The sequence below is a fragment of the Myxocyprinus asiaticus genome, chromosome 23, assembly GCF_019703515.2.
Source record: "Myxocyprinus asiaticus isolate MX2 ecotype Aquarium Trade chromosome 23, UBuf_Myxa_2, whole genome shotgun sequence".
NCBI lineage: Eukaryota > Metazoa > Chordata > Actinopteri > Cypriniformes > Catostomidae > Myxocyprinus > Myxocyprinus asiaticus.
This window is the reverse complement of record NC_059366.1, coordinates 44,495,531-44,515,768: the sequence shown is the minus strand read 5'-3', so window position 1 is coordinate 44,515,768 and position 20,238 is coordinate 44,495,531. Positions and strand designations below refer to the sequence as shown.

The 20,238-nt window shown below is 38.5% G+C and overlaps 2 protein-coding genes across 3 annotated transcripts in view; one reads left to right on the top strand and one right to left on the bottom strand.

The window, feature by feature from the left end:
- The window catches only part of LOC127414395 (keratinocyte proline-rich protein-like), a 401,795-nt gene that overhangs the window by 37,547 nt on the left and 344,010 nt on the right, over positions 1-20,238 (bottom strand). The window lies entirely within an intron of this gene.
- Positions 3,245-20,238, top strand: part of LOC127414366 (disrupted in schizophrenia 1 protein-like) — a 62,608-nt gene continuing 45,614 nt past the window's right edge. For both annotated transcript variants that reach the window (XM_051652348.1, XM_051652347.1), the window contains exons 1-3: positions 3,245-3,804; positions 16,753-17,684; positions 18,163-18,232. In XM_051652348.1, the coding sequence (XP_051508308.1) occupies positions 3,714-3,804; positions 16,753-17,684; positions 18,163-18,232 (1,093 nt within the window). In that variant the 5' untranslated portion in view covers positions 3,245-3,713. The remainder of the gene's footprint in view (positions 3,805-16,752; positions 17,685-18,162; positions 18,233-20,238) is intronic.

The following is a 20,238-nucleotide window of genomic DNA, read 5'->3' as shown; positions in this document are numbered from 1 at the left end:
TGTCAAGTGCAGTACATTTCCACCTACTCCAATGACCAGTTCCAGAAGATAATGTGGAGCAGTCCTACATTTCAAGATGGACATTGTACAATTGGTCTAGTTTGGGTTTTAGAGGGGTTTTGGCCCTTGTCAACTTGTTAGGCTGAAGTACCTGCTAAACCACCTTAGACTGGTTTAATCTGGTCTGTTTCAGAAGGGTTATCCTGATGTGTAAAGAAATGTAAGCAAACGTCAATGGTTAAAGTCATGAACATTATCACAAATATCAGTGTGTATGTGTCAGAGGCACGCCATATATTCTCCTTTAGAAAATGTTGCCTACATTGACAACAGAACAAGACAACAGTCATTATCTGTTTTACACTGCTGTGGCACATAGTGACGAGAGCAGAGAGTTAATGTTAATTAGATTTAGCTGTCTTTGACTCTGAGCAGTTTAGCTCAATTAAAGCATTATCAGACTAACACAGACCTCAAATAAGACTTTCCACAGGCTATAGAGCACAACACAAAGAGCAGCACTGTTCATCCGGTCGCTGGTGCCTCCTGGAGCTGTGTGAGAGAACAGAGTCCAGTCCAGCTGAAAGACGCCTTTATGATCAGAGAAAAAGACACAACAGGAGTGCTGAGTGTGTGTGTGTGTGCATTTAAACAGTGTCCAAAGCTTTTGGAATGGATCAGATGTCTAATTATTCCAGTGTTTCCTTCATTATAATAGACTGAAATAGTGTATCTCAACTTTTAAAACGAATAAGCAAAACCTACTGGCTACAGAACAGTTTTCACTCACTGGCAATAACTGATATACACAATCGAATCACTACTTTCTCATAACAGCACATTCACATTTTAGAAAACACTTTCCTTGAATAGAAGTTTCTACTCTGCAGCATTACTATATTGAGTATATTGATATATCATATTAAAAAATATTCAGATAATTAAAATGCATGACATTATTGTGGCAGAGTTATGCATTGATAAGACAATACAAAAAGCAGCTTTAATGTATTGTTTATTTGCATATTATTGAACATAAGCCAATCAATGGCGTACAGTTTACAGCAATCCATTTTGCAAGTGCTTTTGTCAATCAGTCAGAAGAAATGTATTATCAGGGCTTGTTTAAGGACCCGTCAATGCACACCTGCGTCAGACGGATGCTTTTGGAGCATCTCACTTTGGTTGCATCACGTCATAAACATACCATTTTTAGGTCGCTGTGTCAAGTTAAACGTAGTTTAATGCTTAGAAGAACATGTCTTGAGATCCCTAAGTTTGGATTTGTGCTCCATCAAGCTGTGTTTTGAACGCAAGAACGTACCTTGTGTTGTGCTGTCTGCTGAAGGATTGTTTTGCTCTCTGTACAGCTGTGTGTTGCCTATACAGCTGAAGTTTCGCTTACTGCCCCTTGAAGAATACAGGTGGTACTTCAAGTTTTTACACTTTATTTTTTATAAAATTAATCGCACTGAATTAGTGCGTTAAATCGACAGCCCTAATATATTTTCTTAATAAAATATTTCAAATCACCTCATCATACAACAATAGGGGCAGTCTCAGCGGTTAAGGCTCTGGGTTACTCAAGCCCCAGCACCGCCAAGATGCCACTGTTGGGCCCTTGAGCAAGGCCCTTGACCCTATGTGCTCCAGTGGTGCCCTATCATGGCTGACCCTGCACTCTGACCCCAGCTTAGCATTTCACTGTATATGTGCAAATGTATAATGTGTGACAAAAAATAAAGGCTTCTTCAATAAAAACATCATAACACTGTAAAAAATGATACCTTATAAAACATTGTCGTGCATTGTCAGAATTGTATTTCATTCCAGTTTATTATGTTTATATGCTACTTTTACTTTATTCATTTATATCATGTTTGAAGTGGTAAGTTTAAACACATTACCAACAAGTGCTGTATGCTGCATTATTGCACATTTGACAAACATTTTAGCTTTGATACCTGGTCATTTTGTAATTTTCAGAACAGAAAACAAGGGATGCACCGATATGAAATTTTTTGGCTGATAGTAATACTGATTTAAAAAAACTATAGGCAGATATTGACATTTTGTCATCAGATCACTGTTTTGCTCAGAAATTACGCTTGCAAACATGTATATTCATATAATATATATATATATATATATATATATATATATATATATATATATATATATATATATATATAATAAAGATTCATGCATTTCAATTTCATAACAAAATTCCATCATATTGAGTAAGCTTTAATAAAATAAAATAAAAAAGCAAAATAATTTGTTTTATTAATGTAATTTTGTTAAACATTACATAGTTCAGTTCAGATGGAATTTTGTTATGAAATTAAAATGCGTAAATCTTAAAAAAAATATTATTTTATATATATATATATATATAAGAATATTTTTTTAAGATTTATGCATTTTAATTAATATATATATATATAAATTAAAACTTTTTTAAAAATATTTATTTGAGCATACAAAGAGGTACAAAAGTTATTCTATTATTCTAACAATAAATACTTTCCATTGAACATGGATTGGATCTGTTGATCATTTCACAAGCCAAAATTTTAAGAGAGACAATGAAGGATAAATGCAAGATATGATAAAAAATTAAATCGTGATGACTGATGTGGGGGAAAAAAAGGTTATTTGCACTTCTAAAACGTTTTGAACTTCTGTTTTTATTATTATTCCATTATTTATGTATTTATTTATTATTATTTATTTATTTATTTATTTATTTATTTCAGTTCTAAATAATAGAACTGACATTTTACATATGCAATTCCATGGAAATTTAATATCAACCATACCTTGTTGTTCATTTAGGTCCAGTATTGTAGTGTTATAATAGATTTTTGAGAACATTGTATTGTCCATTCATCTCACATGGGGTGCACCATTTCTAAAAATCATTTAACTAAAAGATAAGTGTCCTGCTTGACTCTTTGTCTAGATTACAGCTTTGCACACTCCTGCGATGCTCTTTAAACAGTATGAAGGAGTTGCTGGACGCTTGTATCTGCTTTGACTCATGCATTTAAAATGAATTATAATGCATTTAAGCTCAATCCTTTAGATCATACAGTGAGTCAGATGTGTTCACTCTTTTGACTGGTACTGCATGTCTTTTATCAGACAAGCCCATCCCAGTCAGTCTCGAGCATGTAAATTGGGTTCTGCTGTGGAGTCAAATTCCAGCAGACGTCACTTCTTCAACATGCCACATAACGGGACAAAGTGCGGCTCTTTCCGCCTCTCGTTGGCTGTTTGGCAGTCGGGTTACCCTCCGCGTGATGTGCTTTCATTTCGGAAAATCTCTAAATGTTCTAGAGTTAACAGGCATTAAACAGAAGGATACAGACGCGAACTTTCTTCAGATTTCATGCGCGCTCCGTACGCATGAAATGGACCATTTAACTCGTTTGATAATTGTGTCGCACTTTTGGGGGACTTTTTTCCTTTCTTTCAAGCATTGGATGAAATTACATTGTTGAAAAGCTTCTTATATGTTGACTGTTGTTTGGAAGGTTTGAGATCTAATAATTAATATTGATTTAGGATTGGAAACGGCGGCGTCGGCTTCATGTGCATGCGCACGGGTGGCCCATCCGCGTTTTACCGGTTCAGCGCATGAGACGCGCCGTTTGGAGCTGAACTTACTTACACTTGTACTACCGTAGGTGAAGCGGGTTTAAAGCATCATGATGTTCGCAGGTATGATCAAAGTGGAGAGTAATTCAACCCACAAGACTGACAACGACCCCAATTGTCAACGGTGCGCGGTGAGGGCAGGTAAGACAAACACTGAGCTGACAATCAATAGATGAACTCTTAACCTCGATATTATTATCACTATATCATATTACCACCATAGCTACATTCCCTACCAGAATGTACCATCACTATACAAAATACCTGGGTAGAACCGTGTTTTTTGTATGTACCATGGTATTTTTGGTGATAATGTGCTAATATGGTTTTTAGGACACACAAAAATATACCCACTCAGTACCTAAATACCATGGTAGCCTATATGTTCAAAGCCATGGTACTACAATGGCATTTTTGGTACTGATAAGTGTTATAATACCATGGTAGGAAGTACCTTCTTTGAAGCCACTTCTTTCTTCTGCTGAACCCAAATGAAGATTTTCAGAAGAATATTTCAGCTCTGTAGATCCATACAATGCAAGCGAATGGTGGCCAGAAATCTGAAGGTCCAAACATCACAGAAAGGCAGCATAAAAGTAATCCATACGACTCTAGTGGTTTAATCCATGTCTTCTGAAGCGATCAAAACAATTTTGGGTTAGAAAACACGATTTTGATTTCAAGCTCGATTGCATTTCCTAGTGCTTGACGCATGCCCAGAGCGCTACATTTGGTCTGTTTCTCACCCACACCTATCATATCTTCTGAAGTCGTATGGATTACTTTTATGCTGCCTTTATGGGCTTTTAGGGGCTTCAAAGTTCAAACCAGTCTGGCCATTCTCTGTTGACCTCTCTCATCATCAAGGCGTTTCCGTCAGCAGAACTGCCGCTCACTGGATGTTTTTTGTTTTTGGCACCATTCGGAGTAAATTCTAGAGACTGTTGTGTGTGAAAATCCCAGAAATGCTCAAACCCGCCCATCTGGCGCCAACACTCATGCCACGGTCCAAATCACTGAGATCACATTTTTTCCCCATTCTGATGGTTGATGTGAACATTAACTGACCCATATCTGCATGATTTTATACACTGCAGCCACACGATTGGCTGATTAGATAATCACATGAATAAGTAGATGTACGGGTGTTCCTAATAAAGTGGCCGGTAAGTGTATATACACACATACAGTATATGTATACATTATATATGATCATATACCATGACATATACAAGTACTTTTTAGTAATCCATAATGTGGCTAATTGGATGTTTTTTTAAACATTAAAAATACATGTTTTCTTTCGTTCTTTTGTGTATTTTGATTCCCACAGTGAAATAAGGTCTTTTGGAAAGAAGTCTTTGTTTATCTTTGCATCAGAGATATTTTTAGATTCCCATCAAAAGAGTGGTGAGTGGTGGTGGTGTAGTGGACTAAAGCACATAACTGGTAATCAGAAGGTTGTTGGTTCAAATCCCCACAGCCACCACCATTGTGTCCTTGAGCAAGGCACTTAACTCCAGGTTGCTCCAGGGGGATTGTCCCTGTAATAAGTGCACTGTAAGTTGCTTTGGATAAAAGTGTCTGCCAAATGCATAAATGTAAAAGGTTAGAAAAGTTTATATAACTGTGATATGAAAAAGCACCTTTCCAACCATAATACCCCATAAGATGCTGCAATTCATATTTTGCTTCCCGAAATAATATTGTTTGTACCCACTTTTCTGGAGAAAAGTGAAACTCAGCAAAATCAAGTTGTGGGGTAGTTTAAAGTTACAGTTATATATTTATTTGCCATGTTACCAGACAAGAACAAAAGTGTGGTAAAGTGTTTATAACACAACTTTACTGTTGTCTATTGATGGTGGCAGTGCCATTGTGTGCAGTTGGCACACCTGCTAATTGGCATGACTGAGACTAGGGTCAACTGGCATCATGACCACAGGAAACACCTGTGCTGTCAGTCTGTGCCAGAGTCTCTGCTTCTGCTCTACATCCACGATTCAGGTCTTCATGGCATCTTTAACACAGATTTAAGGTGCCTATTCTTTTGTCAGATGGGTAAATGGAACATACAGCCATAAAATGCTTTGGAAGAATTGTCTTAAATGAACAGTTCGCCCAAAAATGAAAATCTTGTCATCATTTACTCAACCTCATGTTGTTCCAAAGCTGAATGACTTTCTTTTGCAGAGCACAACAGGAGATCATTTGTTTTTTTTTTTATTTACACAAAATGAAAGCAGACACCATCTCAAATCTCATTCACACTTCTGCATATTCAAACTTGGCACATTGCCATTGGTTGTCAAGCTGTTAGGGCCCTGTGATTTCAGCGATGTGGAAAATGTGGACGGAACCAAGGAATAAAAGTTTGATTTAAATGTAAAAAATAAAATGTGCCCGAAATACATATCGCTACTCTATAGTTATGTAATATTCACTGTAGTAATAATAATGTATTATATATTAAATACTAAACTTTGGATTGTGCTGTGAGGTTCTGTTTAAAAGCACTTTATTTGATAAAAATAATTAAATATTATGTTCAAACTTAATTGTTTTATTTTGATTTTCTATTGTGATTAATGTTTTAATGAATTAGTTTGCATAGACATCCTTTTGTTGATAAAATTGAGTTAAAATGTTGAATATGGAATTAAAAACACAGAAAAAATAAAGTAGATTTCATAGGGCCCTAAACTATTGTTTGGCTTCAGATGTTTTGGAATATAGTGAACGAGTCACATGGACTACTTTATTTGTTCTTTTTGGAGCTTGGCAGCTACTTGATAGTCACTAAATACTTTGGTTGTATGCCAGTGAGTAGCGTGAACATTTTTAAAAATGTCTATCTTGTTTAAAGAACAAAAAGAGATCATACAGGTTCGGAATGACATGAGGGTGAATAAATGATGGCTGAATCTGATTTTGAGTGAGTGATTCCTAAAGCATTCAGCAGAGATAATTATTGATTTTAATTTGTGTTTGGCCACATTTTCATAGTTCTTTTTCCTCATTTAATTTCCAGACTTGTTTTTGTTCAAATAGTTTCTTCAGTCCACTTGGTTGTGTGTGTGTGAGTGTGCAGAGTCGTTTTGTTTTCAGCTGGTTTGTTTCTTGTCTGTGACCGAACAGGAAGTGTGTCGAGATCTATGGCAGAACTTAAGCAGAATTGCAGCTGCTAATTTTAAACACAGTTTGGAGGGGCTTCTTTTGTTTGTCAAATTCCCGTCTGCATGAATCCGTAACATAACAAATTATGGTAGAAAACAATCATGTTCTGTAAAGAACTGACAATTAATTAAAATCAATTTTGTTATTTTACTCTAACTTGGTCCAGCTGGACTATCTGTCTGTCTGTCTGTCTGTCGATCGATCTGTCTGTCTGTCTGTCTGTCATCTGTCTGTCTGACTGTCAATCTATCTGTCTGTCTGTCTGTCTATATATCATCTGTCTATGTGTCTGTCTGTCATCTGTCTGTCTATCGATCGATCTGTCTGTCTGTCTATATATCATGTCTATGTGTCTGTCGTCTGTCTGTCATCTGTATATCTGTCTGTCTGTGTCTGTCTGTCTGTCTATGTATCATCTGTCTATGTGTCTGCCTGTCTGTCAATCTATCTATCTGTCTGTCTATTGATCGATCGATCTGTCTGTATGTCTGTATATCTATCTGTCTGTATGTCTGTATATCTATCTGTCTGTCTGTCTATATATCATGTCTATGTGTCTGCCTGTCTGTCAATCTATCTATCTATCTGTCTATTGATCGATCGATCTGTCTGTACTGTATATCTGTCTGTCTGTCTGTCTGTCTATATATCATGCCTATGCGTCTGTCTGTCATCTGTATATCTGTCTGTCCGTGTCTGTCTGTCTGTCTATGTATCATCTGTCTGTGTCTGCCTGTCTGTCAATCTATCTGTCTGTCTGTCTATCGATCGATCGATCTGTCTGTATGTCTGTATATCTATCTGTCTGTCTGTCTATATATCATGTCTATGTGTCTGTCGTCTGTCTGTCTGTCATCTATCTATCTGTCTATCGATCTGTCTGTCTATCGATCTGTCTGTCTGTCTGTATGTCTGTCTGTCGATCTGTCTGTCATCTGTCTGTCTGACAGTCAATCTGTCTGTCTGTCTGTCGATCTATCTATCTGTCTGTATATCTATCTGTCTGTCTGTCTGTCTATATATCATCTGTCTATGTGTCTGTCTATCGATCTGTCTGTCTATATATCATGTCTATGTGTCTGTCTGTCTGTATGTCTGTCTGTCGATCTGTCTATATATCATCTGTCTGTGTGTCTGTCTGTCTATATATCATCTGTCTATGTGTCTGTCTATCTATCAGTCTGTCTGTCGATCGATCTGTCTGTCTGTCTATATATCATGTCTATGTGTCTGTCGTCTGTCTGTCATCTGTATGTCTGTCTGTCTGTCTGTCTATATATCATCTGTCTATGTGTCTGTCGTCTGTCTGTCTGTCTGATGGTCAATCTATCTGTCTGTCTGTCTGTCTATCGATCGATCGATCTGTCTGTATGTCTGTCTGTCTGCCTGTCATCTATCTATCTATCTGTCTGTCTGTCTATCGATCTGTCTGTCTGTCTGTCTATATATCATCTGTCTGTCTGTCATCTGTCTGTCTGATGACAGGCTTTTTAAATTGCAATTAGTGTCTGTGTATAAATAGTCAATGAGTTTGTTAGCTCTCACGTGGATGCACTGAGCAGGCTAGATACTGAGCCATGGGGAGCAGAAAAGAACTGTCAAAAGACCTGCGTAACAAGGTAATGGAACTTTATAAAGATGGAAAAGGATATAAAAAGATATCCAAAGCCTTGAAAATGCCAGTCAGTACTGTTCAATCACTTATTAAGAAGTGGAAAATTCGGGGATCTCTTGATACCAAGCCAAGGTCAGGTAGACCAAGAAAGATTTCAGCCACAACTTCCAGAAGAATTGTTCGGGATACAAAGAAAAACCCACAGGTAACCTCAGGAGAAATACAGGCTGCTCTGGAAAAAGACGGTGTGGTTGTTTCAAGGAGCACAATACGACGATACTTGAACAAAAATGAGCTGCATGGTCGAGTTGCCAGAAAGAAGCCTTTACTGTGCCAATGACACAAAAAAAGCCCGGTTACAATATGCCCGACAACACCTTGACAAGCCTCACAACAGTGATGAGACCAAAATAGAGCTTTATGGTCACAACCATAAGCGCTATGTTTGGAGAGGGGTCAACAAGTATTGTGCTCCTTGAAACAACCACACCGTCTTTTTCCAGAGCAGCCTGTATTTCTCCTGAGGTTACCTGTGGGTTTTTCTTTGTATCCCGAACAATTCTTCTGGCAGTTGTGGCTGAAATCTTTCTTGGTCTACCTGACCTTGGCTTGGTATCAAGAGATCCCCGAATTTTCCACTTCTTAATAAGTGATTGAACAGTACTGACTGGCATTTTCAAGGCTTTGGGTATCTTTTTATATCCTTTTCCATCTTTATAAAGTTCCATTATGTTGTTACGCAGGTCTTTTGACAGTTCTTTTACGCTCCCCATGGCTCAGTATCTAGCCTGCTCAGTGCATCCACGTGAGAGCTAACAAACTCATTGACTGTTTATACACAGACACTAATTGCAATTTAAAAAGCCACAGGTGTGGGAAATTAACCTTTAATTGCCATTTAAACCTGTGTGTGTCACCTTGTGTGTCTGTAACGAGGCCAAACATTCAAGGGTATGAAAACTTTTGATCAGGGCCATTTGGGTGATTTCTGTTATCATTATGATTTAAAAAGGAGCCAAAAAACTATGTGATAATAAATGGCTTCATATGATCACCATTTTTACTTTACTTTTTTTTTTTTTTTTTGCATGATCAGTCATAATTTCAAAATCAATGCCAATATTTCACAATTTCTGCAAGAGTATACAAACTTTTGAGCACAACTGTATCTATCTATCTGTCTGTCTGTCTGTCTGTCTGTCTGTCTGTCGTTATATCTATCACTCTATCTATCATTCTATCTATTGTTCTCTCATTCTATCTGTCTGTTGTAATTGACCACCAATTTTTATGTTCTTCAGACAACTTCAGTGCAATTGTGTAAACAACATGAACAATATATTGTGGCTGTACAGGAACAGCTGAGCTTTCTCTCACTGTGCTTCACAATCTCTACACTGACTCTTGTGTTAAAAAAGACAGAGAAGTTGCAGAAAAAGCCTGACAAACTCTCACTTCCTCAAAGTTGCTGCTGTCACTCACTGTGTCACACTACATACACATGTTTACTGTGGTAAATCAGCTCAACTGGCCAAACATCTCTGGGGGAGAATCTGAAATGGATTAGTTTGCTCCTCAAACATTCCCTTCTGCTCTTTATGAGCTCCTCCACATTCCGTTGTTTCTGTGAAGTGATCACGAGTGGCCAATGAGAGGCCAAGGAAGTTTTGTGAGGGCCTCTCTAACCGATTAAGGTAAACACACACGTTTCTCTCAGGGCAGTCAGTTCATGTGAAAACTGTGTCTTTACATTTAAAAAAATACATATAAAATTTGTTTGAAGCATGGATTAAATAGTGTAAATTGTGTTAAAGCTGTTAAAACAAACTGTTATGATGTACTGACTCAAGTTTAGGTTTTTTAACTGTCTAAGCGGCTACTGTGGATTTCAGGAGTCACAAACATTTGGCCACATAGTGTAGTAGAAATCACACCTTTTTTTCAAGCAAAGCAATTCACAAAAATTGCATTTTGTTTTAAATTTTGTAATGATAAAATAATAAATAGAGTGTTCAAAATGGGGACAGAAAGTCTTTAGACACTTCTTGTTTGTCAAACTAAGATCTCACAACTTTGATGCAATGGCAGAAACAACATGTGCCTGCTTTGTTTGAACAAAAGCCTATCATTGGCCTACAGTGCACAGTAATCCATTTTGCAATTGAATTATTCCACTTGTCTGAGATAGATTTATTATAAGGGCTTTTCTAAGGGCGCTTCAATGTACACATGCATCAGATGGATGCTTTTGGAACGTCTCACTTTTGGTTGCGTCACATCATAAACATACCGTTTTTAGGTCGCTATGTCAAGTTAAACGTGGTTTATAATGTCTCCAGATCCTTGCAGTCGGAATTGCGCTCCGTCCAGCTGTGTTTGAAAGCAAGAACGCGTTGTCATCAAGTCGCTGGTGACAAGCAAGTCTGAGTGTGGTTTGTTCTTTGTACAGCTGGATGATCGATGGAAGGAATATTCCTGATTACTGTCTAGGGGCATGATTAATTGCATACATTTTTTATATAAATAATCGCGCTGAATTACCACTTTAAATTGACTGCTCTTTTTTTACTCCTTTTTAAATACTTTAAATAGAGGGATTTAAATGATCATTTAGGTAATTGTAGCAAACATGTGTCTTAAAAGAGCCTTATGACAGTATCCTTCCCTTTAGATGGTGTGCTCAGTGCAATTTGAGTTTAAGGTATCACTGTTGCTGTCAACGTTACCTGTCCACTGTATTTAAGGTTCATTGATGTAAAGCTGACCTATACTGTGTCTGTGACAGATGGAGGATGGTGTTTCTCAGTTGTGTTTGGAATGTGAGTGCTGATTGATTGTGATGTGCTCAAGTTTGTTGTGCAAAATGAACTGACTGTTCATTACCGTAGCTTTGTTAAAGTTAAAAGCTTCTTTGAGAGGATGCAGCGCTTAACTTGAGTTCCGCTCTCTCTTTTGAAAACGTTCTTCAATTATGACATCATCTGCTCTTAATTAGCTCAGTGTAATTCATGGTAAAGATTGAAATGCATTAGAAGTAGGGCTGTCAATTGATTGCAAATTTTAATTGAATTAATTACATGACATGCCGTTTAATCGAATTAATCGCAATTAATCACATACGTCATTATTTGCTGCAAAAGGCACCCAAATAAAGATAATTCATATAAAAAACTGCATAATAATTAAAATATGTATAAATGTAATGTGTATATAGGGCATACAATTGAAATCATAAGTTAACATACACGTAGGTTGAAGTCATTAAAACAAATCTTTTTAACCACTCCACAGATTTTATATTAGCAAACTATAGTTTTGTCAAGTCATTTAGGACATCTACTTTGTGCATGACATGAGTAATTTTTCCATCAATTGTTTACAGACAGATTGTTTCACTTTTAATTGACTATATCACAATTCCAGTGGGTCAGAAGTTTACATACACTAAGTTAACTGTGCCTTTAAGCAGCTTGGAAAATTACAGAAAATGATGTCAAGCCTTTTGGCAATTATCCAATTAGTTTCTGATAGGCTAATTGGCTAATTGGAGACAATTGGAGGTGTACCTGTGGATGTATTTTAAGGCCTACCTTCAAACTCAGTGCCTCTTTGCTTGACATCATGGGAAAATAAAAAAGAAATCAGCCAAAACCTCAGAAAAAATTGTGGACCTCCATAAGTCTGGTTCATCCTTGGGAGCAATTTCCAAACGCCTGAAGGTACCTCGTTCATCTGTACAAACAATTGTATGCAAGTATAAACACCATGGGACCACGTAGCCATCATACCGCTCAGGAAGGAGACGCATTCTGTCTCCTAGAGATGAATGTAGTTTGGTGTGAAAAGTGCAGATCAATCCCAGAACAACAGCAAAGGACCTTGTGAAGATGCTGGAGGAAACAGGTATCTATATCCACAGTAAAAGGAGTCCTATATTGACATAACCTGAAAGGCTGCTCAGCAAGGAAGAAGCCACTGCTCCAAAACCACCATAAAAAAGCCGGACTACAGTTTACAAGTGCACATGGGGACAAAGATCTTACTTTTTGGAGAAATGTCTCCTGGTCTGATGAAACAAAAATTGAACTGTTTAGCCATAATGACCATCATTATGTTTGGAGGAAAAAGGGTGAGGCTTGCAAGCCGAAGATCACCATCCCAACCGTGAAGCATGGGGGTGGCAGCATCATGTTGTGGGGGTGCTTTGCTGCAGGAGGGACTGGTGCACTTCACAAAATAGATGGCATCATGAGGAAGGAAAATTATGTGGATATATTGAAGCAGCATCTCAAGACATCAGCCAGGAAGTTAAAGCTCGGTCACAAATGGGTCTTCCAAATGGACAATGACCGCAAGCATACCTCCAAATTTGTGGCAAAATGGCTTAAGGACAACAAAGTCAAGATATTGGAGTGGCCATCACAAAGCCCTGACTTCAATCTGATAGAACATTTGTGGGCAGAACTGAACAAGCGTGTGCGATCAAGGAGGCCTACAAACCTGACTCAGTTACACCAGTTCTGTCTGGAGGAATGGACCAAAATTCCAGCAACTTATTATGAGAAGCTTGTGGAAGGCTACCCAAAACATTTGACCCAAGCTAAATGTGATAAAAGAAATTAAAGCTGAAATAAATCATTCTCTCTACTATTATTCTGACATTTAAAATAAAGTAGTGATCCTAACTGACCTAAAACATTCTCTGTCTTATTCTCATATCATTGAACAAGCCTACAGTTGACAGCAATCTGTTTTGCATTGAGTTTGTCAATGTGTCCAGTTCCCACAGGACGCATTCTTTCGTTTTGTCTGTGCTATTTTTAATTGTCACTCTATGTATATGTGCATGCCTCAAGGCCCAGGAATACTTAGTTTTTGTGTGTTCCGGATCGGCTCGAGCCTGGTCGACCACGTTGCCTTTGTGAGTATACTCCTCTAACCGCGAGTGAATAGGAACGCGTTTGACGCATGCCCACTACAACTTCTTTGTGATACTCTATTAGTAGAGTCAATGGCCGGTGCATGCACCAACGATGCACACAGACGATGACCGCGTCCGCGAGTCGAGATAATCTAGCCGGTGCGCGGTCATGCCTTGTGGACTGGATTATGATGAAATTTACATCATGCATACTGTGCGCAGAGCAATCAGCAACGCAGATGCACCAATTCTACTGTGGCTTTAGACGGACACGTTTGGAGCGTCTTGCTAGTGTTCAGCATCATAAATGGCACATTTTTAAGATGCTAAACTTAAATTTCAAAGTAGTGGACATTTTTTAAATCACGTCTCAAGATTTCTGTATTCTGTTGTGATTTGCCCACCTGTTGCCCTTCCTCAGTGAGCGGTTCTCATTCTGTGGCTGCGCTGCTTGTGAGGATTGTGAGGCTTGCTTGTGAGACGCGCTGCCACCTATTGACATGGCTCATAAAAACACGTAATTCAAGCTTGAATGGTAGGAAAATCTGTACTTTTATTCAGGCCTGGCTCCAGCTCTAAGATGTAAGGTGGGCCATAGGACCCGCTGGGTGGGCCGAACAGTTGGAGGGGTGGGTGTAGGTGTAGTTCTCAAGGTGGGCCAAGTTCATGATTGGGTGGGCCAGGCCCACCCAGGCCCCCCCTGTGGAGCCGGGCCTGCTTTTATTACGGAATTTGCTTACGCATCAGGGGGCATGATTAACTGCGTGAAGTTTTTTAAATCGACGGCCCTACTTAAAAAGTAATGGAACGGTTCCCCCAAAAATGATAATTTTCTCACCATAATATTGTTCCAAAGCAATATGACTTACTTTCATTCGTCTACAGAACGACGTGATCGCTGATCTTAAAACAATAACAGTTGATAGTGAAATAGTGTCATAAAAGTTGCCCATGTGACTCATGCGTCATATTCCAAGTCTTCTAGAGTAATATGAGCATTTTGTATGAAGAACACAGTGAAATTTTAGTCACTCTTCACTCTCAAATCAAATCATTGACCTACTCAGGTTGATGTATACAGAGGCTAAATAAAATATGACATGTCAATACCAACAAACCTCTAATAAAAACTGTGAATGTTTTTGGCACATATAACTATGAAACTTTTTCTTGAATCAGGGTGTGACTCTGCAAAAGAGAAACTAGTTTTGAGTCAGAACCTTGTCAACTTTTCAACAAGCCTGTTCATTTGGTTTTCACAGAAGTCAGAATGGACACACAGTTACTTCACTCGTGTGAGATTGTGTTTATGTTTGAAAGAGATAAGTGAGAGACATTTAATGTCTCGGGCTCTGTAGCTGTTCCACACTCTGTAAACTGGACAGACAGACAGACCCTTTCAACAGGGTTACAGTGAGGGTTTGTGGGAAATGGCTTTTGAGGCGATCACAGCTGCAAAAAAAGAAACCATTGCAGAGTTTTCCAGCGATCCCTCCTCTTCATCCTCATAACAACGGACAAATGTGTTGTTGTCAGTTTTGATTTTGGAGAGCATGATTCTACAATGTCTCATTTATGCATTTGAACACATTAACCCATTTTTACGCATCTTACAGTCAGTTTTCAAAATGCTGAACATTTGTCTTTCAACAACACATTTATAAAGTATGCTCCCTTGTAAAGCAGCCACAGATTTTGACTAATTTACCTAGAATGTGTTGCCCGGAGATTGCTCTTTCATGCAACCTAGTCTCATAGAATTAACGTTATTATAACAACATTTTTGCAAACTGACTTTTACGTGTCTCATTCTATGATTTAACACAGTTTCCTGGTGAAATGAACACGAGAGGCACTACAACAACTGTGCATTTTATTCACTTTCACACAAATCATGAGTACAATAAGCTGATTATGACTTTATAAACACACTTTTCGCACTATTACTCACACCCTGCTATTTTATAATATACGTAGAAACACTTTTACTATAACGCATCATTTGAAAAATGATACATTTTAGCATTAGTATTACAAACCGACCTACATCTATATGCTTGTGTAGTTATGTTTAGCTTGTGTGGTACTCTGGACTCAGAAGATTGAGGCTCGAGCACAGCCAGGCTCGCAAGATGACACGTAAGTGAAATAGAATTGACGTGGTTGCTACAGAAAATGTGCTTTTGATGTTGCATTTGATTTTAGATCACTGTTGGTTAGGTTTAGGTTAAAGTTTTAGATTAGGGAGGTACGTTTTACTCATTAAAACCTCCATCTAATATTCAGTTTAAAAACCTCACCTGATTGCGACAACATTTCTCTTGCTTTTGGCGCCCCCTGCTGGACATTTCACTGGGAAACTGCAGCAAAACGTAATAAAGCTCGTAATGTAGTTTTGCAAAACTGTTGCCACTGTAACATAATGTTCATGAGTTTAAGATGCTTTCATTGCTCAGGAAACTTAATGGTGTCCTCAGTATTGTTTCCTTTATAGATGTGAATGATTCCCCCCCTAAAATTCTGTTAGAGAAATAAAACTACAAACAAATGAGACATTGTTGAATGTACAGCTGTAAAATGAATGTAGATTGCATATTTTGGTCTTGAACAAATTTGATGCAAACTGTTTGTTCATGTTGAGATCTCAAGATCTGTTGAGAATTCACTTTCAGTCTCCGTTAGCTTTCTTTTTAATCGTATTGCTGTCTAAAAAGAAACAATTGTGATATCAAGTTTGCATTAAAAAAACATTACGTCTAATTGAAATGGAAATTGAGATTTTTAACAAAATAGAATAAAAAAACTAAATATTTTAAGCTTGCTTGATTTAATTTACTTAAAAATTACACATTTGATGGAATTTTGTTATGAAATTTAAATGTGTAAATCTTAATACGCTAAATTTATTATTGTTTTAATGGTGTTTTTTTCTGTCCTATGGGTGCTGCATGAAATTGGATGTGCAAGTATTAGTTTTAGAAACCTAAAGAGTTGTCTTATAATAAATCAAACAATACATTTAAAAAGCCGGTGTTAACAAAAGCTATTCAAGTTAATTAGAGCAGTTAAAGTTATTAAACTATGATTTTTTTATATACATATATAAAGTAAATCAAGAATGGGCCATATTTTCTATTCTTGTAGTTTACTTTTTATGTGTACATCAGTGTTGAATTTCGCAACAGCTGGTTTGCATTTGTCACACTGGTCACAGGAACAGTTTATGGCTCATGCACGTGATGGTAGCTGTCATGAGTTATTTGTTGTTTACAAAAAGTCATTGTAAAAGTCCATATGTTGGATGCCCAACTATTAGTACTTTTTTCAGTTTGTTGTCAAGGCTAAGAGGTTTAATCAGTAATCCCTTTCCCAACAGGTGGTGCGAGCACAGCTGCAGCGTCGGGAAGCTATCGCAGGAGAAGTTTCAGGTGGCCGGGATACATGCGAGTGGATGCTGCTGTCGGTTTGGCTGCTGAGACGCCATGTGATTCCAACAAAAATTCCATAACCCCCATTTGTGGCCCATCCACTAGTGAGAACACTCAAAAGGGTGCTTCTGAATTGCCAAGCAACTCCAGTGAGAAATGGCTTAAGGAGGATTTTCAGAAAGACAACTCTTCGAACGACCAGAATTCATCCAAAACTTGCAGTTTACGTGGCATCCAAGTTGAAGACACTTCTAGAACAGTCCCACCACGTGAAGTTTTCAATTCCAGCTTTAGTTTCATTCAACAGTCACTAGAAACAAGTGATTTATTACATGATACAACCACAAGTAAGACTTCTTCATTCCAATTTGTAAACAAACCATTTGATTCGACTTCATGGGACCAATTAAGATCTGAACTGTCCAGCTCAGATACTTTAAAACCTCAAACTGTTTTCATCAATAAGTTTAAAGAGGATTCAGTTAGCCATTCAGAGATTAACCCCGTGCCACTTAGCCAATCAGAATCAGAGGTTTTCACATTAGGCCAGCTGTCAATTAGTCAGTCAGTGAAAGAAAAAGGGCTCCTATTGGACAAAGCGTTGTGGCTAGCGGACTTGGACATGTCCTGGCGTCAACGGGACAGACAGACCTCATCCGTGACGTCTGACTTCAAAGAAAGCATCCAAGACTCAGACTCTGGCTCTCTGGACACTGAGGTCACATCCTTGCTCTCGGTTGATTCGTCCGACTCGGGCTCGTCCATCACCTCTGGATATGACAGCGCATCCCCATCGTCCGGCCAGAGCCGAGGCGGTCTCATGAAGAAGTATGAAAATGTTCTACAAGACTGTCTGCAGAACAACCGCACAAACACCAAGGTACAGAGACATGCAGAAAAAAGACCATAAATTAATTTATAAATACTGTTTCATGGGGGGCCTGGGTAGCTCAGCGAGTAAAAACGCTGACTACCACACCTGGATTCGCGAGTTCGAATCCAGGGCGTGCCGAGTGACTCCAGCTAGGTCTCCTAAGCAACCAAATTGGCCCAGTTGCTAGGGAGGGTAGAGTCACGTTGGGGAAACCTCCTCGTGGTCGCTATAATGTGGTTCTCGCTCTCGGTGGGGCGCGTGGTGAGTTGTGTGTGGATGCCGTGGAGAATAGCGTAAAGCCTCCAAAAACTTACTTTTTGATGAAAAGTAACCCCTGGGATATGAAATTCCCCACAGTTAAAGAAACACCCAATTATTATGATTTATAAATAATTTTGTTTATTATCAATCAGCATGCATTATGCCAGTCTTGATGTTGGTGGAGAATTAATTTAACATTTGTTTTTAATGTTTTTCTCTTTAGATTGAGTCCATAATGCTGAAACTACAGAGATTACAGCACAAAGCAGTACTGGATGATGACTATGATACAGGTCAGACATTAGACATGATCAATGCTTGTGTAACTGGTCCTGCTCAACCTGCTCTGAGCGGAAATTGAACCGGGGTCTCCAACATAGGAGGCGGGTGCGCTAACGAGGAGGCTAAAGGCTACAGCCCCTAGTGTCAGTCACTAGTGTGCCTCTTGAGGCTAGGGGAGCGAGGTTTACATAATGCACAGCTACCTACCAGCTGGCTCCCGTTACACTCACCCCTCTAAACCTCACTCCCATCCGGGTCACGGCACCACTATAACCGGTCCTACTCGACCCGCTCCAAGCGGGATTCGAACCAGCGTTCCGGCATGGGAGGCGGGCACACTAACGAGGAGGCTAAAGGCTACAGACTCTAGCGTCAGTCGCTAGTATGCCTCTTGAGGCTAGGGGAGTGAAATTTACATACTGCACAGCTATCTACCAGCTAGCTCCCGTTACACTTGTTTACTAACATTTCATGAAGATGGCTTCTCTAGTGAAGACTTTTAGAGTATTAATTTAGAGTAAATACTATGTGCTTACCACAGCGCTGCTGTGTATAAGGTCTATTGAATCAAACACAATATAAGTGTGTCATGTCTTGTATGGATCTGGTTTACTGGGCAAAGGAAACGAAATACTTCTTATTTTGCTTCATAACACACATATGCATGCACACTCTGATTTTTAAGTTCTTGCACTCCTTTGGTTAGTGCACTTTTTAAAGAAGACAACATTATAAATCAAACTCTTAATTTCTCAGATAAGATGGTTGACCTACATTTAGTTCTCAAATGTCAGACGGATATGGTAAATACAGAAATGAACTTTGCTGCTCTTTTTATAGTCCTTGAACTTTCTTTGTGTGTGTAAAGCAAACTTAACTTAACTGACCCACTTTACACACACAAAGAAAGTTCAAGGACTGTGAAAAGAGCAGCAAAGTTCATTTCTATCTCAAAATAGTATAGATGGTACAAGATATCAAGTCTTGTTTTCAGAGAAATCAAACTAAATTTAGCAAGTTGTATGCTTAAAACAAGAAAAAACTATTTGCCAATGTGCTAAGAAAAATAAAGTTAAAACAAGATCATTTTTCTTACTACATTGGTGGATTTTTTTGTCTTGTTTTAAGCATAAAGTTTACAAAATGCTTTCAGATTTCTCTGAAAACAAGACTTAGACTTATTTTAAGAGCTATGCTTAAGTCATACATGCAAAGTCAATGGGCATGAAGTTTTTGTACTTTTGTGCAAGAATGTGCTAAGTCGAGGCACAAGTGGGTTTGTCGAAATTGCGATTGCAAGGCGCTAATAGGCTGGGACAAGTGCAGTTTAAAGCTAGGGTGTGTAATCCAGAGAGGTTAGCAGTTAGCAAGCTAGCTTTGAAAGCATAGAGCCCGACCTCGCTTCAGAGGTGTCTCCAAAGCCACGCCTCCTCTATCACACACTTTTAATTCTGCTTTTAGCACGCTCTTGATCCAGACGTTTTTTCATTGTAGAAGTTTCTAACATGGACTTTCTTTTCTTGTGTCCTTTTACTGGTGGTTCAGGAGGAACATAAGGTAGCTGCGGTTCGCCTTCCATTCTCGCACTCGCTCTGCACAGCGCCAAGGAACCCGCGCTGATGACGTGTGACTGTCTGTGCGAACAAGTTGCGTGGCGGTATGCAAATATAGATTGACAGACAGGAAGGATATCCTATCATTACATTCGAACCGAAAGCAATGATTGGTCGATAATTCTTTTTAGTCCTGTCCCTTCCACAGAGCACATATATATATATATATATATTTTATATTTAGACCACTTAAATTATTGATTGCCATCAGGATGTGAAGAGACTTTCTGGAATGTTTCTGGAAAAGATTGCACACCCTAGCTTTAATGCAGTTTAATTTTCTGAGGTTCTTCTCCGGTTATTGCAGCGTCTGCGTCTTATTTTATAGTCCATTCCTTGTCAAGCACCAGCGCACATTCATAAGAAGTTGGTAATGTAAATGGATTGAATGCAATGAATTAGAA